The sequence below is a fragment of the Cuculus canorus genome, chromosome 9 (assembly GCF_017976375.1).
Source record: "Cuculus canorus isolate bCucCan1 chromosome 9, bCucCan1.pri, whole genome shotgun sequence".
NCBI lineage: Eukaryota > Metazoa > Chordata > Aves > Cuculiformes > Cuculidae > Cuculus > Cuculus canorus.
The window spans coordinates 15500674-15522094 of NC_071409.1; the positions used below are offsets into that span (position 1 = coordinate 15500674).

General features: G+C 45.9%; 1 protein-coding gene across 3 annotated transcripts; it reads right to left on the bottom strand.

Annotated features, from left to right (window-relative positions):
• Positions 1-425: 425 nt before the first annotated feature.
• On the bottom strand, positions 426-21264 carry EIF4E2 (eukaryotic translation initiation factor 4E family member 2). 3 transcript variants are annotated; one of them, XM_009559242.2, is made up of 8 exons: positions 21124-21264; positions 20309-20423; positions 18872-19006; positions 15138-15242; positions 12090-12242; positions 11866-12002; positions 3451-3529; positions 426-901 (listed from the first exon to the last, which is right to left on the bottom strand). In XM_009559242.2, the coding sequence occupies exons 1-7, from the start codon at positions 21141-21143 to the stop codon at positions 3484-3486; spliced, it is 711 nt and encodes a 236-aa protein (XP_009557537.1). In that variant the 5' UTR covers positions 21144-21264; the 3' UTR covers positions 426-901; positions 3451-3483. The 3 variants fall into 3 exon arrangements, with proteins under 3 accessions (XP_009557537.1, XP_053930773.1, XP_053930775.1); XM_054074798.1 differs by lacking the exon at positions 21124-21264 and adding an exon at positions 20843-20980; XM_054074800.1 differs by lacking the exons at positions 3451-3529; positions 21124-21264 and adding an exon at positions 20843-20979 and having other exon boundaries at positions 427-901.
• Between the last annotated feature and the right edge of the window lie 157 nt (positions 21265-21421).

A 21421-nucleotide genomic window follows, 5' to 3' on the forward strand; every position in this document is an offset into this window, starting at 1 on the left:
GAGGCCATTCCCTCTTGTCCTATCACATGTTACTCAGGAGAAAAGACCAACACCTTCCACGTTGCAAACTCCTTTCAGGTAGTTGTAGAGAATATTCTCCAGAATCAACAGCCCCAGTTCCCTCAGCCGCTTCTCATAAGACTTGTGCTCCAGACCCTTCTCCAGCTTTGTTGCCCTTATCTGTACACACTCCAGCACCTCAATGTTTTTCTTGTACTGAGGGCCCCAAAACTGAACACAATATTTGAAATTTGACCTCCACTGGCACTTTGGTTGCTGTGCTGCCTCATGTAAGTGGGCAACTCAGGAGAAGACACTTTATGGAGCTGACAGAAGCTGGCCTGGGGCCTTACCACAGCCTAGAGAAATAACATCCCACCAACTTTTAGACACAGCTACAAAACAGAGAGACAGAGAGAAACAAAGAGACCCAATAATTTATTGGCAGAGCTGAAAGGGGGCATTTGAAAACCATAGGCTGACTCTCTACTGGGTAGCTCCTCCCAGCTGCAGAGAGATTCATAATACTGGTATCCCTCAGCAAAAGGCTCTGACGTCGAGGCAGAATCCCAGAGATCCTGCATGCCATGTAAAGAAAGACAGGAAAGTGCTGCAAGACGCGGCCCCAAGGGCACGCAGCTAATTGAAAGGTTGGCCTCCCGCCCCACTGCTAAAAAAAAGTTTGTGTATGACAAAATCAGCCTCTATTGTCACCGCTGCTGGAGGTCTTCAGATGGATCCTTCCTCCAAGGAGGAGTGCGAGAGAGTGGCCCATGAGTCCCTTCAGAGGTCGGAGGGCACTGGTAGAGACCTCTCAGTGCTTTCAATGTGGAGAGAGGAGGTTAGTGCCAACTCTTGTTCTCACAATGTTATTTTTGTGTTTCGAAAGCTGGAATTATCCCTAGAAAACAGAGGGAATAAAGAGGTTAAAAGAGTACATTCCTTCATATCAAAGCACCCCCCCACTTCTATCCATCACGGTTACCCGTGTTGCCATCCCGGTATGTCATTCAAATAAATGCTTGTCAAACCTCCTGAGCAGATCTGCTTTCTAACTAGAAACTTTTCACATAAGTCAGCCTGCTGCTCCAGAAGCCTTGGAACACAGGGGTATCCTTGTTCATCATTTTCATCGGGAAGAGAGTGTAATCTCCAATAAGCAAAGCACATGATACACTCTGGAAACCTCCCTGATAGATTCTAGTGTTTAAACAACTCGCAGGGATTCTGCTTGGAGCACAGATATACCATCACTTCACCCTTCTTCTGTGTTTGCCCCTTGTATTTAGGCTCTTTTGGTTATGCTGTCAACAAGTTTAGCTCTCTGGTCTCTCCTACTCTCCCACCTTAAAAGAATATCTACTGAAAAGGATGCTTCCCTCAAGTTTAAATAGAAGAGTTTCTTCAGCAGCTTTTACTCACACGAGTCGCAGGGGCTACTGACAAAGAAAGGACTGTTGGTCCACAACCTTCATATGTCAGTCTTGCAGCACATGGCAGCAACTGAATAAGTGCAGGTTACCAAAACTTCAGTGTCAGTAAGTCAGTGCTTACTGCTAGCCTGTGAGCAACAGCAACAGGCAAAGCATATTTACACATTAATAGAAAGGTGGTGTGTTCTTTTAAACTCAAATGGAAATAAATGAGATTATATTTATTTCAAGAGGATAGGTTTGGCAGCTCTTCCCATAACAGGGACAGGGCGGTAAGTTGCCCAAATGAAACACCCAGGGATGCTCCAGCACATATCACATCAAATCAACAGAGCTGTGTTGAAGAGCAAAGGCAGCAGCTTCAGACACAAAGTGCTCTGCAGGACTGTAAAATCCTGCTTAAACCCTTAGCCAGCACTGTGTGCTGCTAAGGGCTGCATGTTAGCTGTAACATCACAGCACAGCGCAAGTTGGAACACCTCCAGGAGGCAGTGGAGGAGCAAAAGGAAGTAAAAAACACTCCTTAGTGAGTTAAACAAGTTATTTTGCTATGACATGACAGCAAATACCATGCTGGAGGCCATCTGAAGAAGACTGGGGTTCACCTTTGCACTTGCTAGCAAAGCAGGCTGTGCTGCCATTTGGGAACGTGATTCAGGATTCATTAACTGGAATCCAGTTAATTTGCAACAATGGTTTGGCTTTCCATCCCATGCTGTACTATTCATGCATGCCATCTGCCTTAGGACAGCACACTTTGGCTAGCGCTCACAGACGGGTTTCCACGTTCCCCTACTTTTACCTTTCTCAGGGTGCCCTGGGCCCTCTACTCACCACTACTCTCCCTGCTCAGCAGAGGTAACCCAATACAGTCAAGCACTAAATCAACTCTGGCACTGTGTTCCTGTACACTTGGCACATTTACTGCCTTCTGAGATTAGTATTTCCTTAAGTGAACTGGTTTCCTCTTCTAGAGGTCACTTGAATGTCAACTAACAATAACAACGCTGCTAGGTGCCTGTGTAACATTTTGTAACCATTGATCCTCACAAAAATCCAAATCTGCAAGAAAATATATTGTTTTCATCTATGACTTCAGAGCAAGCTATGATAGCACTGCTTGCCCAAAGCTGTGGAAGGAGGTTTTGGGCTCCCACTGGCCCCTCCAAGCTTGGCTGTACTGGAGCAGCCACGCACCACCATGAGGTGGGAACTGGGCAGTGTAATGCTTCCTTCCAGTGGGTTCCTCTGCTGTGGCACTCAGCAATGCAGCAACCCCACTTGGCTACAAACAAACACAACTCTCATCACTAGGCCTTCTGCTAGCCTGCAGAAAGGGCCTGTCATCAGGGAAGTGGGCACTGGAGGGGAAAACCAACCTGAGCTGTGAGGCTCACAACAGCCCCAAGCTCACCTTGGTGATCTCTGCACACTGCAGGTCGCTACCACCAAAAGTAGCAGATGGTTCCATCTCATTAGCTGCAGCATTATTATTTCTAAATACAGTAGCTACTGTGTGTCCTTCCTGAACAAGCTTTTATTGACAGACTAATTTATTCTGCTCCAGCCCACTGTCAAGAGCAAAGGCACGTATGCCAAGCTCCAGACGCCTCTCTCGGCGTCCATCACATGGATGTGCTCAGCATTCATTTACCACGCTGTATCTGCTTCCAGTCTACCCTAGGCAACAGACCCAAGCTGAAGACATACCTCTCAGCCTCCTGGGACCAGGGCTGGGATAGAAGTGCCTTGCACAGAGGAAGGACACATCAGCAAAATAGCTCACAGCACCACAGCAGAAAATGCCAAGTGACTGGAAACCACAGTGAATGTTGGTGTCTTTGGTCAAAAAAAAACAACACCAAGAAAAAATAATTTTGACCTTTGGGGAAGAGCCAGTAGCGGAATGGGCCCCCATCAGGCCTGTAAGGCAAGAGAACGTGCCAGCCCACGGGAAGAGGGTTGGAAGCTGAGAGGTACGCCATGAAGTCACATAGGAAGAAAGATGAGGCCCTACCCTGTGTGTGACAGAGGGAGGGGGAGCGTTCGATCAGCGGCCACTGCTGTTCACCAGGCCATGAAACTCCTCCCAGGCCCTGGCAAGCCAGAGGGAAAAAAAAAATGAAATAAAAACCAAAAAAAACAGCACTTCAGATCAAAGGCTTCTTAACTTTTAACGAGAGCAGAAACATTCAATGGCGTTTGAAAGGCACTTGTCTTCAGAGAGCAAGGCAATATTCTCTGATAGCCCTGGTGGATAGAAGCATCCTTAAAACCCAGCCAAACATCTGACAGCGCAAGGCAGCTTTAACGTTCTGCACAGACACGAAGCATTCCCACTGGCTGCTGGCGATATAGCCACATTAATACCCAGAGACAGGTATGACCTTCCCAGTCACAAATGGAATATCCATTTCCTATTGCTAATAAAATAGCCGATGTTACATCTTCCTGAAGGATTACCACATTCCTTGGCTGGTTAAACTCAGCCAGTTACTGGTCTCATGCTTCACCATATACCTGTATATATAGCAATCCCCCTCAAAAGGGGCTTCTTTTAGTGCCACACAGCTTAGTTATTACAAAATTCTTCCATCAGGCAGCAGATTTGAATTGTTATTAGAAAGTCTCATTTCCTATTGTAAACCTGCACTGTAAATGACGAGGCAGTAAAAAGCTTACATTTGAAACGAAAAAGCTTTCAGATAAGTTAGAGGGACAGGCCTAACATTGCATTCCCTGGTGGAGAATGTTACTGATGGACGAAGCTAGTAGACTGAAAAATTGCTGTCTGTTTTATGAAGGCAGCATACTGAAAGCCCTCTCAGGAAAAGATGCTGAGGTTAATGTGAGCATGACTATTGTCTTCTGGGATCAGAGACATCAAAGAACCTCATAGATCTTTATGCCCAGCAAAACAGTGCTGGTGCCTACAGCACATGCCAAGCCATTTACTGAACGCAGAGTCCTGTGGAACTGGAGGGACCTTAAAGGGAACCCAGGTCATCCACAAACCCAGCCAACCCTGCAGATTTTGTTGCTGGTACTTAGCAGCTACATCACATCTTGTTTTCTGCATTGCCTCATCGGCCACTGCAACACAACAGGAGAATTCAGAAATGGAAATTTGGTATTAAGTCATATCTGTACCAAAAATGGACCACTAGCCTGGCTCTTACCTGAGCCTCATGGAGTCCAGCTCCCAATCAGCACTTGCAAAAGCAACTTGTGTCGTTTCCTCTTTCCCAGCAAAGTCTTGGCACAAATAAATGCAGAGCATACTGCAAGACTGTGCACCACATACATTGCTGGGAACCCAACAAAGAGGACACAAGTAAGAAGCTTGTCACTGTGGCATACAGCTTGGAACTCGTGACGCTGCCTGTCCAGTGCACAGGGTAGCAAGTCCCTCTTTTGAAAGGGCAGAAGGTGAAATCCTAAAGATCACCAACTTCAGCACCACCAGTACAAGCCTGGTGAGTGCCACAACACTCCAGTTCTTCCCAGTTCAAAACTGCTTTGACAAAACTTCCAATAAGCAACTAAAGCTCCGCAGCCCCCTGCAAGGCACAGGCTCCTGTGGACCACCAAGGTGATCAGCTGGTCTCAGATAGTCCTTATCTATGGCTGGCTAGGTTTTCTCTTCATTTTTCTTCCATCCATGGTAGCTCAAAACCCTCCTGATCTTGAGTAGCATGGACAAGTGAGTAGCAGTCACGGGAGTCCCAAAGCTATTACTGGAATTGGAGAATGGAGTGATAAATGAATTAAGTCAGTGTTGCAGAGGCTTAGGAGAAGAGGACACCTATCAGACCTGGAACCTCACCACTGTCCTCTAGCTGACTCTCAAACACATGCCCTTGAAGCCAAAGGAAATGTGAGGGAGAAAGTCAGTGAAAGGTGCTATAGATGCAACAGGACAGCACACAGGACGCAGCTGCCGTGCATTAGTACACCAGGTCAGATCTGCAATTCAGCTTGTCCTACAGCAGTAAACTGCTTAGAAGAGAAAAAAACCCAAGTGGTTCATTGTAAGCAAGGCAGCAGCACAGAAGCCTCTAAATGGGAACTCATCCCTACCAAGTCTCCCCAAACACAGCACCTTTCAAGGCCAAGAAATCTTCCACAGAAAGGAAAACTGCTTATGTCACCCAGTCAGCAGAAAGTACTGGACACTGTGGGTACAACTGCCTTTCTTCCGAAGAAAGTTAAGGGGAAGAGAAACTCTGGATCTGAAGCACTCTTATCCACTGAATATAGGTCGGAAAGCTATAAACATCTCCATCCTTGTCTGAAAGTCCCTATCTTCATGTCTTCCCTCCAATCTTAGGAGATGCCTTGTATTTCTACCAGATTTCCATCACCCATAATCATACCATCTCTCTTTCCTTTCCCACAGGTGTCCCCAAACTTGTAACTTCTGTTCTCTGCAGAAGGGACACAAGGGCAGATTATTTGTCAACATAATAAATAATTTATTACCCTTTCAAACCAAGGAGTTCCCTGTTCCAACATCTCAATAACATCATGCACATAGTCCTGCAGCTGCCAAGTCCGTCTCACAGACACAGAGAAAAAGCTCTTCCAGCCAAGAATTTTTAAGCCAAGACCCTCATACATATTATAGTACTAATTACTCCAACTATCTGCTGACTTGACTGAAAAAATCCACCAGGATGCGTCTGCCCTAATGTACCTAAACTGTGCTAGCAGAGCAAACTGCTCTCCATTTTGCACCAAACAAGGCTGCCAGTTAATTTCATCTGGCAGAATCGTTACGACCTGTAACGTGCCAAAGGCACAGTGCCAGAGAGTCTAAGAGGTTATTTTTATGTATAGACATTTTTAGTACCTTATTGCTATACTGTCTGCACAGCGATCAGATACTCAGTGAATTGATCCCCAACACTTAGGTTATTCCCATTGAACAGATGGGAAGTGGAAACATTAGTAGGCTAAATAAAGCCAGCTAGAGCTGCTCTTCCACACTCATTCCTGACCCACAACTGCTGAAACTTCCCACCTTCTCCCTCACTGTCTAGGGTCAGGACCCAGGCAGGGCTCCCTTTATCCTCACCAAGTAAGCCAGGGGGAAAAAAAAAAAAAAAGGAACCACAATCAGAGACTCCAGAAAAAAAAAAAAGGAAGAACAGCCACAGCTGCTTCAAGGGACTTTCCAAGTCACTATTGTGCAAGAAGCAGTATGTTTTCACCAACCACCCTCAATCTTTTAAGTCCTAGCAGTTCCCCTTCAGTATTTCCCTGTAGGGCCCCACCTCCTTACCATCTCCTTTCCCAACTGAAAAAGGAGGCAGAGAGCTCATAGTGCACGCTACCCTAACAACAATCACCAAGGCCTATCCCTTCTGCCAGCCTGGGTGCAACTTCCCAGCACACTGACCACTTGCTCCGCAGGTATGGTGTCCAGCGTGGCACAGTCTCTTCCTGGGTCCTCCCCATGCTCCACTGGAGCCACTGGGATTTGTTCAAAGCCAATCAAAAACTTTGCAGCAGGCCTGAAAACCAACAGCTTTAAAAAATTTAGGATGTTCTTCTAGCCCTGAAATAATTCTTCCACACATCCAGCAGTATCTGTAGCAAAGGCAAATATGGAAGCCATTGTGACTTTGAAAGGAAGGCATCTGAACTGACCTCCCTGGAAAGAAACATGAAGCAAATAGGTTACAGGCATTTCTTTGGTAAGAGAGACCACCAAGATAAGGAAGCCCGTTACAAAGTCACAGACACTTCTGAATAAAGCATCCTATGGTGATGGAAAATGAATCAATGAATCTATCATTTCAAAGCCCAGGTCTACGAAAGCACTCACTGACTTGCAGGACTGGGAATATTACTGGAATTGGAGAATGGAGTGATAAATTAATTGAGTCAGTGTTGCAGAGACTTAAGAGAAGAGGACAGCTATCAGACCTGGAACCTCACCACCTTCCTCTACCTTTTACTCCTGCTGTCAGATTTGAAGGAATGAGGGTGAAACAACACAGCTCTCTAGAGCTAGCAAGACCCAAGGCGACCTGCCTTTCACTGACAGGCATCAGACAGCATGTATAGGTCCCATTTGCAAACCATCTAACTTTAGACAAGGTTAACCCTGCCTGCATCACCTAAGATACAGTCAAAGATAAAGATGAGACAGGTAGGACAGCAGCATGGAGTTGTTCTTCCGAGGTGTTGAAAATTAGCAACGAAATGGAAACCAGTGCTATAAAACCATAACATAGTTACAAAATTATCTGAACTCCAATGTAACAACAAGGGAGACTTCTCTCAACCAGCTTACTGTCTCACAAACACTGATCTTGCCAAACACCTGTCACTTCTATGGGGATTTCTCCTCATTCCTCACTTTTTTGCCCTGAGAACCTTGCCCCTGCAGCCTTCTTACAGCTCATCCTCTTCTTTCCTCCATAGGACATGTGCTTGTTTCACAGCTAAAATAGTCTGAAGCCATTTCCCTCAACTGCCTGCAGTGAAATGAACCCAGTGTCAGCCCTATTAAGATCAACTATTCTTCTCATTTACTCGAGCCGTCCCATTAGTTATCAGTGGTGACTTTGAAAGGAAAGCAGAGTTTTATACCCTGCTCAGCTCTCACTGCAGCAGGCACTTACAAATAACTGAAGCTTTGTTTTCAGAAAAAGCAGCCTCGCTTTAGAGCTGACAGGACGATCCATAAAGTCACAGCAACAAAAATACTTCCAGAGCAGCCGGCTCAGTGGCAGCTTGCAGTAAGGCCACGGATCTGGTCTCTCCCAGCATAGGATGCAATACTGCTGAATTCGCCTGGGATTCTTGGATGGTACTGCAGGTGGAAGCTCTCAATACAGGAGATGGTCACTGACCACACAGTTATCAGCATGGAAAAAAATGCTGATAACCCCAGGCAGGGCAAAGGTGTATGCCACACAGCCAAGCATGTCACCCTGCAATGCTCAAAACTCACACTTTACAGTGACTGTTTCCCCTCCGCCCCTCTCCCAAAGGCAGCTCATCCACTATAGATACTTGAATATTTTCAGTGGCTTCACTGAGACACGACTAGGCTATGGCCAGCAATGTTCTGCTTTCATAAAAAGCACAGTGCCCCTCCAAAGGCAACAAAAGACGTCATTTTTTTTCCTTAATTCCAAAACCACGGGGGATGCCACTGTCCACAACCACTGTCACTGCTGGACCACGTCACCCTCAAGGTTAACAACGCTGATGAGCAGAACCTATTAAGTGGTTCACTACATCTGAATGCACCTCTCTCAGTTCATCTCCGAGAGAACAAAGAGAAGTGATTTCTCTCCAGCTACTGAAACAAGGTAGCCCACAAAATGTCATATATGTTCTCTTCAGGTGCTTAGCACTAGGACGCCTATGGTACTATAAATCCCCTGGAATCCAGCAGAGTCCAAGAGATTGTACTAGCTCTTCTAGCAAGATGGGAAATTAATACAGACTAGGCTGACCCTTCCACTCAGTGGGATTTAGGCAGCTTGTCAATATCACAAGCAAGAGAAAGGACAAACACAGGAAAATTGCAATGAAAGATCTGCTTATCTAGCTAAATGCAGAAGCCCCACCACCAAGAGCAGAAAGGGCAGAATGCAGAATAGCTCCCTAGAATAGCTGTGAAGCAACAGATACTTTTCAAAGGCAGCTTGGCAGCACCACTGCTTTCTGAAACAAAGGGGGCTGCAGCCTCAGTGACAACTCATGAAAAATGGTGTCTAAAAATGAGTTAATACGAAATGCATCATCACAAAAGGAATATATAAAACCTGAAACACAGGACTCAGGTTCCACAGTAAGAGGCATGCTAGCAATTTCTACAGAAGCGCTCATTTACAGTGTGTCAAAAGCTAATTCAGGTCAATTCACTACCCAAAAGTCAAGGTTTTGAGAAACGCCTGTTCTTTTCTTGCTAAGCATGCTCCCTTCCCTGAAGCACAATCAATGCCAATCAAACCCTGCACATGAGCAGAGCTCTAGTGGAGAGATGCAGCCCATACAAATGAAAAATGCCACGAGCCCCCCTAGAACGGCAGCCCTGACAAAGCCTACAGCACAGCTCTTCCATTAGAGCCTTTCATAAAACACAGCCAGAGTGTGAATATAGAGTGCTAGCTGGAAAGCCCTCCCGAGTCATAAATCACATGGTACATGCGCAGCATAAGTGGAGTTTATTTATGACTGACAGTATTTCAACAGGGCTTGATGGATGGGTGAGGAAAAGGAGCCAGACTTTATGGAGGATAGAACTAGTTACAGAAGAGATTCTTCATTAGTGAGAGAACCTTAATGATATGAAGCATAGCCAAGCAGAGTCAGACTGAAAGCTGGGGCTGTCCTGCTCTTCTCTGTCAACAAAGCAGGCACCACCACCTCTCCACAGCTGCTGCTGCTTGCTGCCTGCTAGTACCAGGCAAGAAAGGCACAAGAAGTTGGTCCATGCATCACTACACGGAAACTCCACTGATGAGTGGTTCTGCTCTGAATTTACACCAGTGCCACTCGGTGATTGGAGGGCACTGCAATCAGACCGCTGCGGCTCAAGTGAGGCAATGGAAAAAAAATGCTCTCATAATCACCTATGTGGCAGAAGTTAATGGCTCAGATCTACCTCACTAAGACATCATCAAACCAACTCCTGACTATCCCTCCTGCCCACAGAAGAATAAGCAGGATAATAGTCAGCCTGCCTCTATTTAAGAATTGCTCTCAGCTGTAATCCGAGTTACTAAACTTGATTCCTCAAAGCACCTGTTGTTCTTGGACAAGCTCATTTTGCACCATATGTCACCAGCACAAATGAAACTTTGACACTATGCAGGAAGGGAGGGCAGGAAGCAGGGCATGTTACACTGTTGTAGAGAAACAAGACTGGACACAGTCAAACAAGGACTGCCAGAGGAAGAACAGTTACAAGCACTGCTATAGCAGCACTCTGTCCTAGGAACTGCTGGTGGCCAAAACTTATAGGGGAAAGGCCCCATCATTTCCATTCTAAACTCACAACACAAACCACCACCACCACAGCCTTCCCTACAGAGACTGACAGAAGTCAAACATGTTCCTCCACAAAGCCCCATCACTAGATCTTCTGCTGCTGAGCAGAAGTAAAATATCCTGTCATGTGCCCACATGAGCACTTTGCTATCTCCTAATGTGGAGAAAGAGTCGGTAGTGCCCTCTCCTGGCACAAATTGCATGAGAAATGTCACTGGCAAAATCACAAATACGAGATTTTAACAACAGAAGGGAAAACTTTCAGAAACTAAAGCTGCCTGGAAAAGATTCAGTTTAATAATAATAATTTCTCCTTCTCTTTCCCACGCACGCAGGAGGGAGTGCCATATGGAACACTAGATGCCTACAGGCAGTTTAGACAAGACTTCTGTGTTACTGCTAGTGACCGCACTCAAAACTTGCTGCAACGGGAAGCTAGCTGTCTGCTAAAAGCAGGGCTGATCTCACCAAGCTGTTTGACAGCACACTGATGACGGGGTGATTATGTGGAAAGGACAAGCTAGCATAATGAAAGGAAGTTATGAAAGGTACTTGCACCCCAATTACGGGCTAGATTAGAAAACTCACTGCTCTATTAATGCCTTATTAATTGGTTTAAATTCTTTTTCTGAGTACGCCTTTTCAAGCGTTAATTTAACCAATATGACCTAATCAGTGTATCAGTTTAATACTCGCTTAAGAAAAAAATAAAAAAATAAAAGAAAACATTATTTACCTCTAACTAATACTTAAATACGCAATTTTTCCTCACTTCATGGGGAACAGAAGTCACCCTGAATGGCCTGGTATGGTAAGCTATAATAGGTTTATTTAAAAATACAGCTGTCCTCTCTGTGTACCATGATCTTCTAGTCTTGTTAAAGAGCCTCTGTCACCAGGGCCTGGAAGACTGAATATACGACGCTTATTATGATTAGAAATCATTTGTACAGCACTGTAAATTCACACAGCACTTTCCCAAGACCATTTATAAGTCTAATGGCACTATAAATCCCCGTTAGCTTCCGCACTTTATTCCCCAGAATCTCTATCTATTCAAATGATCTTGTCCTCCCCACTGCAATCCTGTCTTGGAATACATCAAGCCCCAGCCCCACAGTGGGCTGCCCACCTCCCAGGTGACAGCCGGGGTGGATGACTAACAAAGCCTTGGACTATGCACTTCAAAAAAACAGTTTTTACTGTTAGAACCAAACGTCCCTAACAAAATTATGATAATGGGATAGATATTTAGCTTTCAAAGTGCACTGGCAAGAATTGCTGCTGGTTGTATTAGTGTTTGCAGTGAACAGCCCCAATGCACACGAGCACTTCTCTCAATTCTTGCAAGCTGCACTAAATTGCTCAAGCACGCATGCAACCAGCAGCAGGTCCCTCCCCCTGCCACCACACCTACTTGATGCTGTCGGTGTGTGTTTTATATTCCATGATGGTGTTGGGAGGTAGGTTGAGCACTCTTCGTAATGTATCACGTATCCGGGCTGTCGTAGCCTGGTCGCTGGCTGTCTTGTTCCATATTGAGATAATATCCTCCTACAGAATAGCACGTGAGGGGTAAGCAGATGGTACGTTTGTAGCCCTGCCAAATGGAAGTACATGCCAGTTCTCAAAAGTGCTTACCTGGAATCGGACAGAGACGACTGCCCCACAGATTTCTTCCCCCACCATAAACTGTTCTCCCAACATTGCCAGAATGAGATTCTCCCAGCATCGTGACGCTAAGCCCTTTCGCAGACGGATAATCCATTTACCACCATTTTTGTTGGCATCATCCTAGGAAGAGGAGCAAGAAATCGATTTGTTTTCTTCTAGCTATTTTTCTGCTTCCCACAGCAGAGCCACAGACTGGAGCAGATATTGATTGGGTGGGGCACGGGACAGAATGGAGGTATTTTCAAGCAAAAGCATTTCACGTCTCCCCCATATAAGCAGAGACAGAGGTATACCACTTACTTTGAATACCAAGTATCTGAAACAATGACTGTCAGTGCTCCTGGCCAAGTTCTATGCACTGAAGACTTGAGCTCCAGTGTTTTGATCCTACTAGCAAAGACTAACACCAGCCTACCAATCTGCACACAGAACCTGAGCCAAGGACCCTAAAACTATTCCTAAACCTGAGACCTAACCAAAGGGAAACTCTTTGTCTAATCCCTTGTGCGTGTACTTCTGCTTGAAGAACAATAAAAAGTCCCTCACAACAGAACATTGAAAGCAAGGAAAGAGTTTGCAAGTGATATTTAAACACAAGCAAAATGCTGAAAAATACTTTCCTTCCATGCTTCCAGGAACAAGCTCACAAGCTGTATAAGCACAGAAAGGACCAGTCCTTTTTCTAGGAACCACTCTGTCATTACCACGCATGATACAGCTGGATATTTGTTCCAGACTGTGGTGACCCAGGGAAATAACCAAAGACGAGGGAAGACAGTAAAAAAAAGAATTATGCAAAGTACACAGTCCGTCACCTCAATATTGTGATTCCATATGTTGCACTGGAAAAAGAGCTGAAAACTGCTAGACTACTCCCCAGCTTCACAGAACGCACACCTATATCAAACAGCAGTTCCTCCTCTGCACAGAGCACTGTGGCTTTCTCTTGTACAACACTGTAGCTGGGCCATCTTAAAATGTGAGAGGGGAACAAGTTCCATCCAAAGCCAAAAAAGGAGAGGTAGGAACAAGTCAAAGAGGCGGCAGTTAGGAAGGAAAACAGAAGACAGGTCTAGTAGAGAAACAGAGAAGAGGAAAGGATAACTCAGATTGCACAACCAGTACATCCCTGGCCAAATCGCCAATAATCCCCTCTGCCAATCTGGGACACACTTTAAAGATGCTAGGCAAGGTAGCCCAACTCTTCTTAATGAAACAAAGTTAACTTTATTTTAGTCTTAAAGCTTCTTCTGGGCTCCAATAAAACTAAACATCTGTGTGCTCTCAGAGACAGCAAAAGCTAACAAAGCAACCCTGCGCAAATATGGAAGTGCCAGGAAAACAGCAGCAATCAACTCCCAGTTTTAGGTATGTGCTAAAGCCTGTGCTGAAAGGGGATGGCATCAGCTCCAGACAAACCTCAAGGCATGACAGCAGCCACGTGCAAGGTGGAGAATCCAAATTAACACAGATCTAGGAAAGTGGCATACTCCTATGAGACTCAAACTACTTTCTGATTAAGTGTCCTTGTTTTCCAAGCTGCAAACACCACACTTCAGGGATTAAGCCATGTAGGCTTCAGCCTTTAAGCAGGGAGTTGGGTTTAACTCCTGACAACTTTCCACAATGACTAATGGGAGTTAGAAGAGAAAATGGTATTGCTCAAAATATTCCAAAGGTTATTTAAGCAAGTGCAAGGTTAGAAAGAGAACCATGACTGGGAGGCAGATGCTGTATTGTGTGTTTTATGGTTATTGTTAGTTTTCTTTCAGGTTAAACAAGCTTCGGTTCAGTCAAGCATTTGATTTCCCTTTACCAGAATAATAATGATCTGCAGCCCAGTAAATCACCAGGGAACACTATGCTTAGTGCTTCTGACTTTACCCAGAAAATGCACAGATGGATCCAGAAAAAGATCAGAGCTACATACACACATATATATGCCTACAAGAATGACAGAGAGGATGGATTAGTTTGGAAGAGAAAAGAGCATAAACAAAGTCCCACAAAGCAAGCAGCAAAGGGAAGACCAGCTGTAAGATTCCAGGTCCTCTTCTATAAATACAAGAAGGGAGTGGGGCCAGAAATAAAAAAACAAAGAATCTCTCCACTCCCATCTTAAAAGGGCTATAGGGAAACACTTTATAGAAATTCTGTTATCATTAACTTGTGGGCTCTCTGGCTGATACATTATCAGAGCTCCTAGCTGACCAGGAGCCCAAAGAGGGTTAAACATTTATAGAAATTGTATTTGCAGTAACTGGCTATAAAACACCTTGCTTAAAATAACTGCCAACTAGGGTCACATATAAATTTCTCAGGATCGAGCAGCATAATTAGATACTTCAGAGCAACACATAAAATCCTCATATTGCAAATGGCATTGGTCATTGCTGGAAGCAGGCCAGAAAACGGAAAAATGATTTGCTGGGCAAAGATTTTTTTTTTCAATGGATTTGGATAGGAACGAACAGAGGCAAACTAAGTGCCCTGGAACAAAAAAAGCAAATGAAGGGCTGTCTTCTTTCCACCTCCAGCTCTATGTACAGCTGCAGGCTTTTAATTACATGCACTCCTTCCCTCTCTGTAAAAGGAGGGCTGGTTTCTTACAAGTTTTGTTGAATTTCACCTGAAAAGGTCCAGCCCTTCCAGGCGAAAGCCCCATACTATCATCACTGGACAAAGCTTTAAAAACGGTCAAGTGCCTCTGTTCGGAGGCACAGAACGTAGCTGGGGTCTCTCATTCATAGGGCTACAGGCAACATTGCCCAGAAGTCCTCTGGATCCACATGCAAAGACAGCACTGCAACCTCTGGAAGAGTGCAGCAAGCAACTCTCTCTGCTAGGTTAAACGGGACAGAGCTCTGAGGTCAAGTTTACAGGAAATCCAGAAGAAAGGACTGCACCCAAGAGCAGCCTGGAGTGCCATTCAATGACAGAGTCCCTTCACTGTAGAAGGCTCCCTCCAGGATACTCTGGGAAAACACCAAGGCAGAAATGAGAGCCGCAACTCACCTCCCACATAGGTTTGATCCCTTCTTTGAAAAGATGGAAGTCACTATGGCCTGTCAGGTCCCCAGGACGTACCATGTGACTGTAAAACCGCCAGAACTGCTCCACCTGCAATGACACAAACCACACAATGAGGCTGCTCAAACTGTTCACAGCCAAGATTCCTACATGAACAGGCTTCTCTTTCTATACCAGCTGGTCAGAGTCACCTTTCCCTCTTCTGTTCTACTCTCTTGTAGAACAAAATTCATCTCTACTGAATGGGGGAAAGGCTGTGGATGTAGTCTTCTTGGACGTCAGTAAAGCCTTTGACACAGTTTCTCACACCATTCTGCTTCAGAAACTGTCAGCCTCTGGCCTGGACAGGCACACACTCTCCTGGGTTGAAAACTGGTTGGATGGCCCAGAGAGTGGTGGTAAATGGAGTTAACTCCAGCTGGAGGCCAGTTACAAGTGGGGTTCCTCAGGGCTCAGTACTGAGTCCAGCCCTGTTCAATGTCTTTATCAATGACCTGGATGAAGGCATTGAGAGCACCCTTAGCAAGTCTGCGGATGACACTAAGCTGGGTGGAAGCGTGGATCTGATGGAGGGTAGAGAGGCTCTGCAAAGGGATCTGAATAGGCTGAACCTATGGGCTGAGACCAATGGCATGAGGTTTAACAAGGCCAAATGCTGGGTCCTGCACTTGGGGCATAACAACCCTATGCAGTGCTACAGACTAGGAGAAGTCTGGCTAGAAAGCTGCCTGGAGAAGGACCTGGGGGTGTTGGTTGACAGCCGACTGAACATGAGCCAGCAGTGTGCCCAGGTGGCCAAGAAGGCCAATGGCATCTTGGCTTGTATCAGAAACGGCGTGACCAGCAGGTCCAGGAAGGTTATTCTCCCTCTGTACTCGGCACTGGTGAGACCACACCTTGAATGCTGTGTTCAGTTCTGGGCCCCTCACCACAAGAAGGATGTTGAGGCTCTGGAGCGTATCCAGAGAAGAGCAACGAAGCTCGTGAGGGGGCTGGAGAACAAGTCTTATGAGGGGCGGCTGAGAGAGCTGGGGTTGTTTAGCCTGAAGAGGAGGAGGCTGAGGGAAGACCTCATTGCTTTCTACAACTACCTGAAAGGAGGCTGTGGAGAGGAGGGAGCTGGCCTCTTCTCCCAAGTGACAGGGGGCAGGACAAGGGGGAACGGCTTCAAACTCTGCCGGGGGAGGTTCAGGCTTGACATCAGGAAAAAAAATTTCACGGAAAGGGTCATTGGGCACTGGAATAGGCCACCCAGGGAGGTGGTTGAGTCACCTTCCCTGGAGGTGTTTGAGCAACAGGGTGCTGAGGGGCATGGTTTAGGGAGCGTTAGGAATGGTTGGACTTGATGACCAAGTGGGTCCCTTCCAACCTAGTGATTCTATGATTCTTGTCACAAGGTTGTTGTTTAGGTTGTCCAGAAGGCAGCAGTAGGATCAGAGCTTGGGTGCCATTTTCTAACTCTCTCCATTACCAGATGATCGCTTGTAATCCTCAAGAGGTGCCTCCAAAGTCACTTGGTGTTTGCCTGAAGAAATCTGTGCCAAGGTAACTGCTGAGAACAGTTCCAAATGTATCTTGTAAATCCCACTGCCCAAACTCTCAATTACTGGATACATGTCGAGTACATCAGCCACAGTCGAGTCTCTCTCCACTATACACATTAGCCCTGCATTAATCACTGCTGTCTGCAAACGTGGAGGCTGCAAAAGCCTCTCCAAAAGCCTCTCCAAAAGAGATATTTTTTTTTATTTAATTTTGCTGTACCCAGGTTTTAAGACAAAAGACACACTCTGGTGCTGGTTTAAGGTCTTAAGGCACCATTCAGAGCTTTTATTTAAGTGCCTCTTATTTCCTTTTACAATCTACCATGGTACATTTTGACCACTTCACCTTGACCAGTTCCCATCCTGGCACCCCTGTGCCTACTTCAGACAGTCTGGCTGGGAGGCAAGGCAATTATCTTTTCGAATGCTTAAAAATAACAAATTTATCCTTTGAGATTCTCTGGATGAGAAAGCATTTTAGAGAGACAGCATCGTTAAAACAAAACAAGGCACTAGAAGAGATTATACTAATTACTACATTTTAAAAGGACTCTCTCACTAAGACAATAGCCATTAATCAGACCAGCAGGGAAGCTGGAGGGGACAGACATCATCCCACGTACTTTATCAGAGACCCTACTGACTTGGTCAGCACTTGGAATTCTGCTCCAATCTCTGACCTCTGCCATCCAAGTAGGAATTTGCTTTTATAGCCAATAAAATTATGAACCAAGACTGAGGTAGGGTCAGAAACAATCTATTTTTGTCAGACACATCTAAATGCAGTGTAGAAATTACATTCTTACACCAAGTGAATATGCCCTCTACTGGTTAGCATTTAAAAGCTCTTAGAGCTTTCTACTGAAAAGCAAAGAACAAAATTGAACTCAGATGATTCTTTCTGAAGCTTGTTCTTCCTCCTCCTTAAACTGAACGTGGAACCAAACACATGACCAGATCTGCTGGCTAGTCTCTCCTAACTGAACTCTAGCACTTCCAACCTACAACAGCAACCACAAAGTCTTTGCAGCAAAGAGCAGACAACAGAATATGTGAAGTTTTTCCTCTGAGGAGCTAAAAATCAATGCTAATCCTACCCTGATTTCACAGCCTGTAAAGTTATTGCCAGATCATCATGCTGCAGCCACATTTTTCATTAACTGAACTAAAAGTACTTGCTCACACAGGGGAGCAGGAACCATAACTACCCATGATGATACACTTTAGAGCTATTCTTCCCACTTTTATTCTGTGTGGATGAAATAACACAACTCAGCTGCTTGGACAGGCATATTTTGCAGCCTCGAGAAGGTATAATGGGATGTTGTCACCAATTCTCACATTACAGAAGATGGAAATTAACTGGTGGGCAAAATTAACATTTGCAAGGGACCCTGGAAAATCTGGACAAAAGACTAGATTAAAAAAAAAAAAAACCAAATAACAAAAGAAAGCTGCCAACAGATTTCCCAGCCTTGAGAATGGTGTTGTATGTAGTGTCTCCACAAAAGAGATGATTTGCTTATGTATCTTGGGATCTTAATAATTTGCTGCCAGTACCACGCAACAACACAACACTGCCTTTTCAGGATACACTCAATTTATTCCAGGAATAAACAACCACAAACAATGGAAAAGGAAAGGGAGAACAGTGTTCTTTTTCATTAACTTCACTGCAACAGCAAACTGAACCTCAGTCACCGCTTCCAGACAGGCAAGAGGCCACCAGATGTTCACACACACAGCATGCCAAATGCTTGTTCCAAACACAGCCTTTGTGGTGAAAATACAGGCCGGGGAAGCGTGTAGGGGAGCTGTACAGCTTTTGCTTCACACCTACACTGTATTCAGAAAAGCTGTGCCTTTCTTCTCTCGCCTATCTGTTAAGTTCTGCTCCAGTCAGCAGATTTAAGCTACACGGGAGCTTTTTTCCATTTTCTATTATTATTCCACCACTACCGCAGCCTCAGATGTCTTGCACAGGGCAGGAGATCAGCTTTCAGGCATGTCACCTGCTGTAGGTAATTCAAAAACTCCCATGTAAGTCATGGCAAAGCACTCACTCTCCCCTGCTCCTGACAGCAGAGCACAGCCTGCACATGCACACACCTAGAAGACAGGAGAAAGCCAGCTGCGACGACCACGCCACGCCTGGGACAACAGGGATATACTCACGGAAGCAAAGGTGCCAATCTGTTTGATGTTCTGCTCATAACTCTGCGAGCTGGTAGGCCTCCCGGGTGTTCGTCTGGAGTACCAGAAGGTGTAATTATACTGCAAGGGGTGCTCAGCTGGCCCTGGGACAACAGCCTGTAGAACAGAAAAGCTTGCTTACCCCTTACATGCTCCTCTAAAGGGGAATAGGAAAAATTACATTCACGGCATCAGAAGTCCACATGTTCCTACCCTCACAGGCTATAAAACAAACAATTGATGCTCATTCTTACAGAAAAACAATATCTCTGTTAATCATCTGAAAGGGACAATTAGGCTAACAGCAGCTGACTATTTCAAAGAATATTAGAAATTTGCGGTGCAGAGATGGCTAAGAAAATAATAACTTACGCTCAGGATGGCATCACAAAAAAACAACTCTTCTAACTACTAGAGGCAGTATAACTCATTTTTCCTTTGGCCCTAACCGTGCCTGTCTCAAAACAAAAAAGACAAACTAAAAAGGGCAAAGCGAGAGTTAATTTTTTCAAATTAAGAAAAAAACCAAGACTGAGAGACTTTCTGTGTCTGAGAAGAACAAAACTCATTTATGCTCAACTATGATTCAAAAGCAGTTATGATTCTTCAGTGACACCAACTCCCTTAAGCAACCAACACCCTACACTCTGGGAGAATTAGTCTGTCCTAGAACGCGTTACATCAGCTTTCGCAGAACCATAGCTAGCAGTGGGCTGTGAACATTCTTCAACTTCCAAACACCCATTTCTGATTAAAAACATTTCATAGGAGCACAGAAAGACTACGAAGAATTCATTATCCGTGAGTCAAAATTGACAGAAAAAACAAACCAAATAAGTCCTTATCTAGTTACCACCTGATACTGTTACAGGAGTTACTAGGACTTAAATCTCTGCTCTCCTCTTGTCTATAGCAAGTTTATAAGGATTGCATTACTTTAAAGAGAACAATTTTCCTAAACACAAGATTAGTAAAACCAAACCAGGACGGATATATGCCTTCTTACCTAGGCTGCACTGCACATACAGAGACCCATCTTAAGAGCTATTTCAAGTGGCTCAAACACAGCCTGGCAAAATAACTGCAAGCCACTACTCCCTTGTCAATCCGTCCTTCCCCCACACCCTCTTCCAAAAATATTTTGGGGGAAAATAAAGCTTAACTTCTTATTTCCATTCAAAAGCCTGGCAGAGAACTAGCTGTGTTTATGAAGGCAGCATTCATGCCTCTGATTACACACTACAAAAAGCTACATCAGGTTATCCAAAGGTAGCTCCTCTGTCTTCATTATAACAGTAATAATGCATTAATTGAGCACAACCCACCATGACACATTTTCCTCATCCCTGAGCTGAGGACTGACTCTCTAGCAATCCCACATCACGTCTTAGAGATACAATGCAGGTGCCAGCACTGTACCTTCCTCTTGGTAGTACTCTGTGGTTTCTCTCGATCGTTCTTTTCCTTCTCACTGTCTTTCTGTGTGTTATTCTCCTCATTCTGGTCATGGTCTCCACTGTCATCATCTTTCAATCTGATAAAGAACATGAAAGAAAGCAATTTTCACATTACACAGCCAAGAGGGTTCACACCGACACTCACCAGCCTCTGCTTTTAAGCTCCTCCACGGTACAAGAACCATCAGTGTTCAGGAATCCACATTTGACAACCCACAAAGTAAAACTACTACTACTCTGCATGCTCCAAGCCCACCACGGTCATCAGAGGCGCACACTTTTCAGCAGAACTGAGCAACACTGTGCCATGTCAGCACAACCTCGAGCAGTCTGTACCAGACACTGATCTGACACAGCAAACCCCAGCTACTTGCCAGGCTCCCCAGCTGCTCGGGAGGCGAGCACGAAGACTTTCCCTGTAACTCAGCACTTTCTCCCCTCCAGCTCCCCGCGCCCCCGAGCTCAGGCGAGCGGACACCGCGCCAGCGCCTCGTACCGCGCCGGTCTCTCCGCCCGTCCCATTCCCTGCCAAGGGCCGGTAAAGCCGAGGGAGCAGCGGGGCGAGGAGCAGCGGGGCGCGCCGCCGCGGCGCAGGGCGAGGGACGGACCCGCTCCCGGCCCCGTGACTCATCGCGTCCCGCCCGGCGCGGGGGGAGCCCGGCGAGGCCCACAGCGGCTTCTGGGGGAGCCCGGCGAGGCCCACAGCAGCTTCGGGGGGCCCCGGCGGGGCGCGGCGGCGGCAGAGGGGGATCAGGGAGGGCCGCACTGCCCACTCACGCGTCGAATTTGTTGTTCATCGTCGCTCGCGGCCGCCACCTCCGTGCACCTCAGCGACTTCCGCCACGCCGAGTCCGATCTCCAAAGCCTTCCGCCGCTTCCGGCGCCGATGGGAGCGCTCACCCCAGGCGCCATAAGTGGAGCGGAAGGAATGGAAAGGAACAACTTACGCCCCCCCCCGCCATCTTGGGTGTGGCGCGAGGCGGGAGTGTACTGTGGTGTAGACGCCATGTTGAGTGTGGCGTGAGCGCACGGCGTGGCGGCCATCGCCTCACACGACGCCCGTGGCAGCGACCAG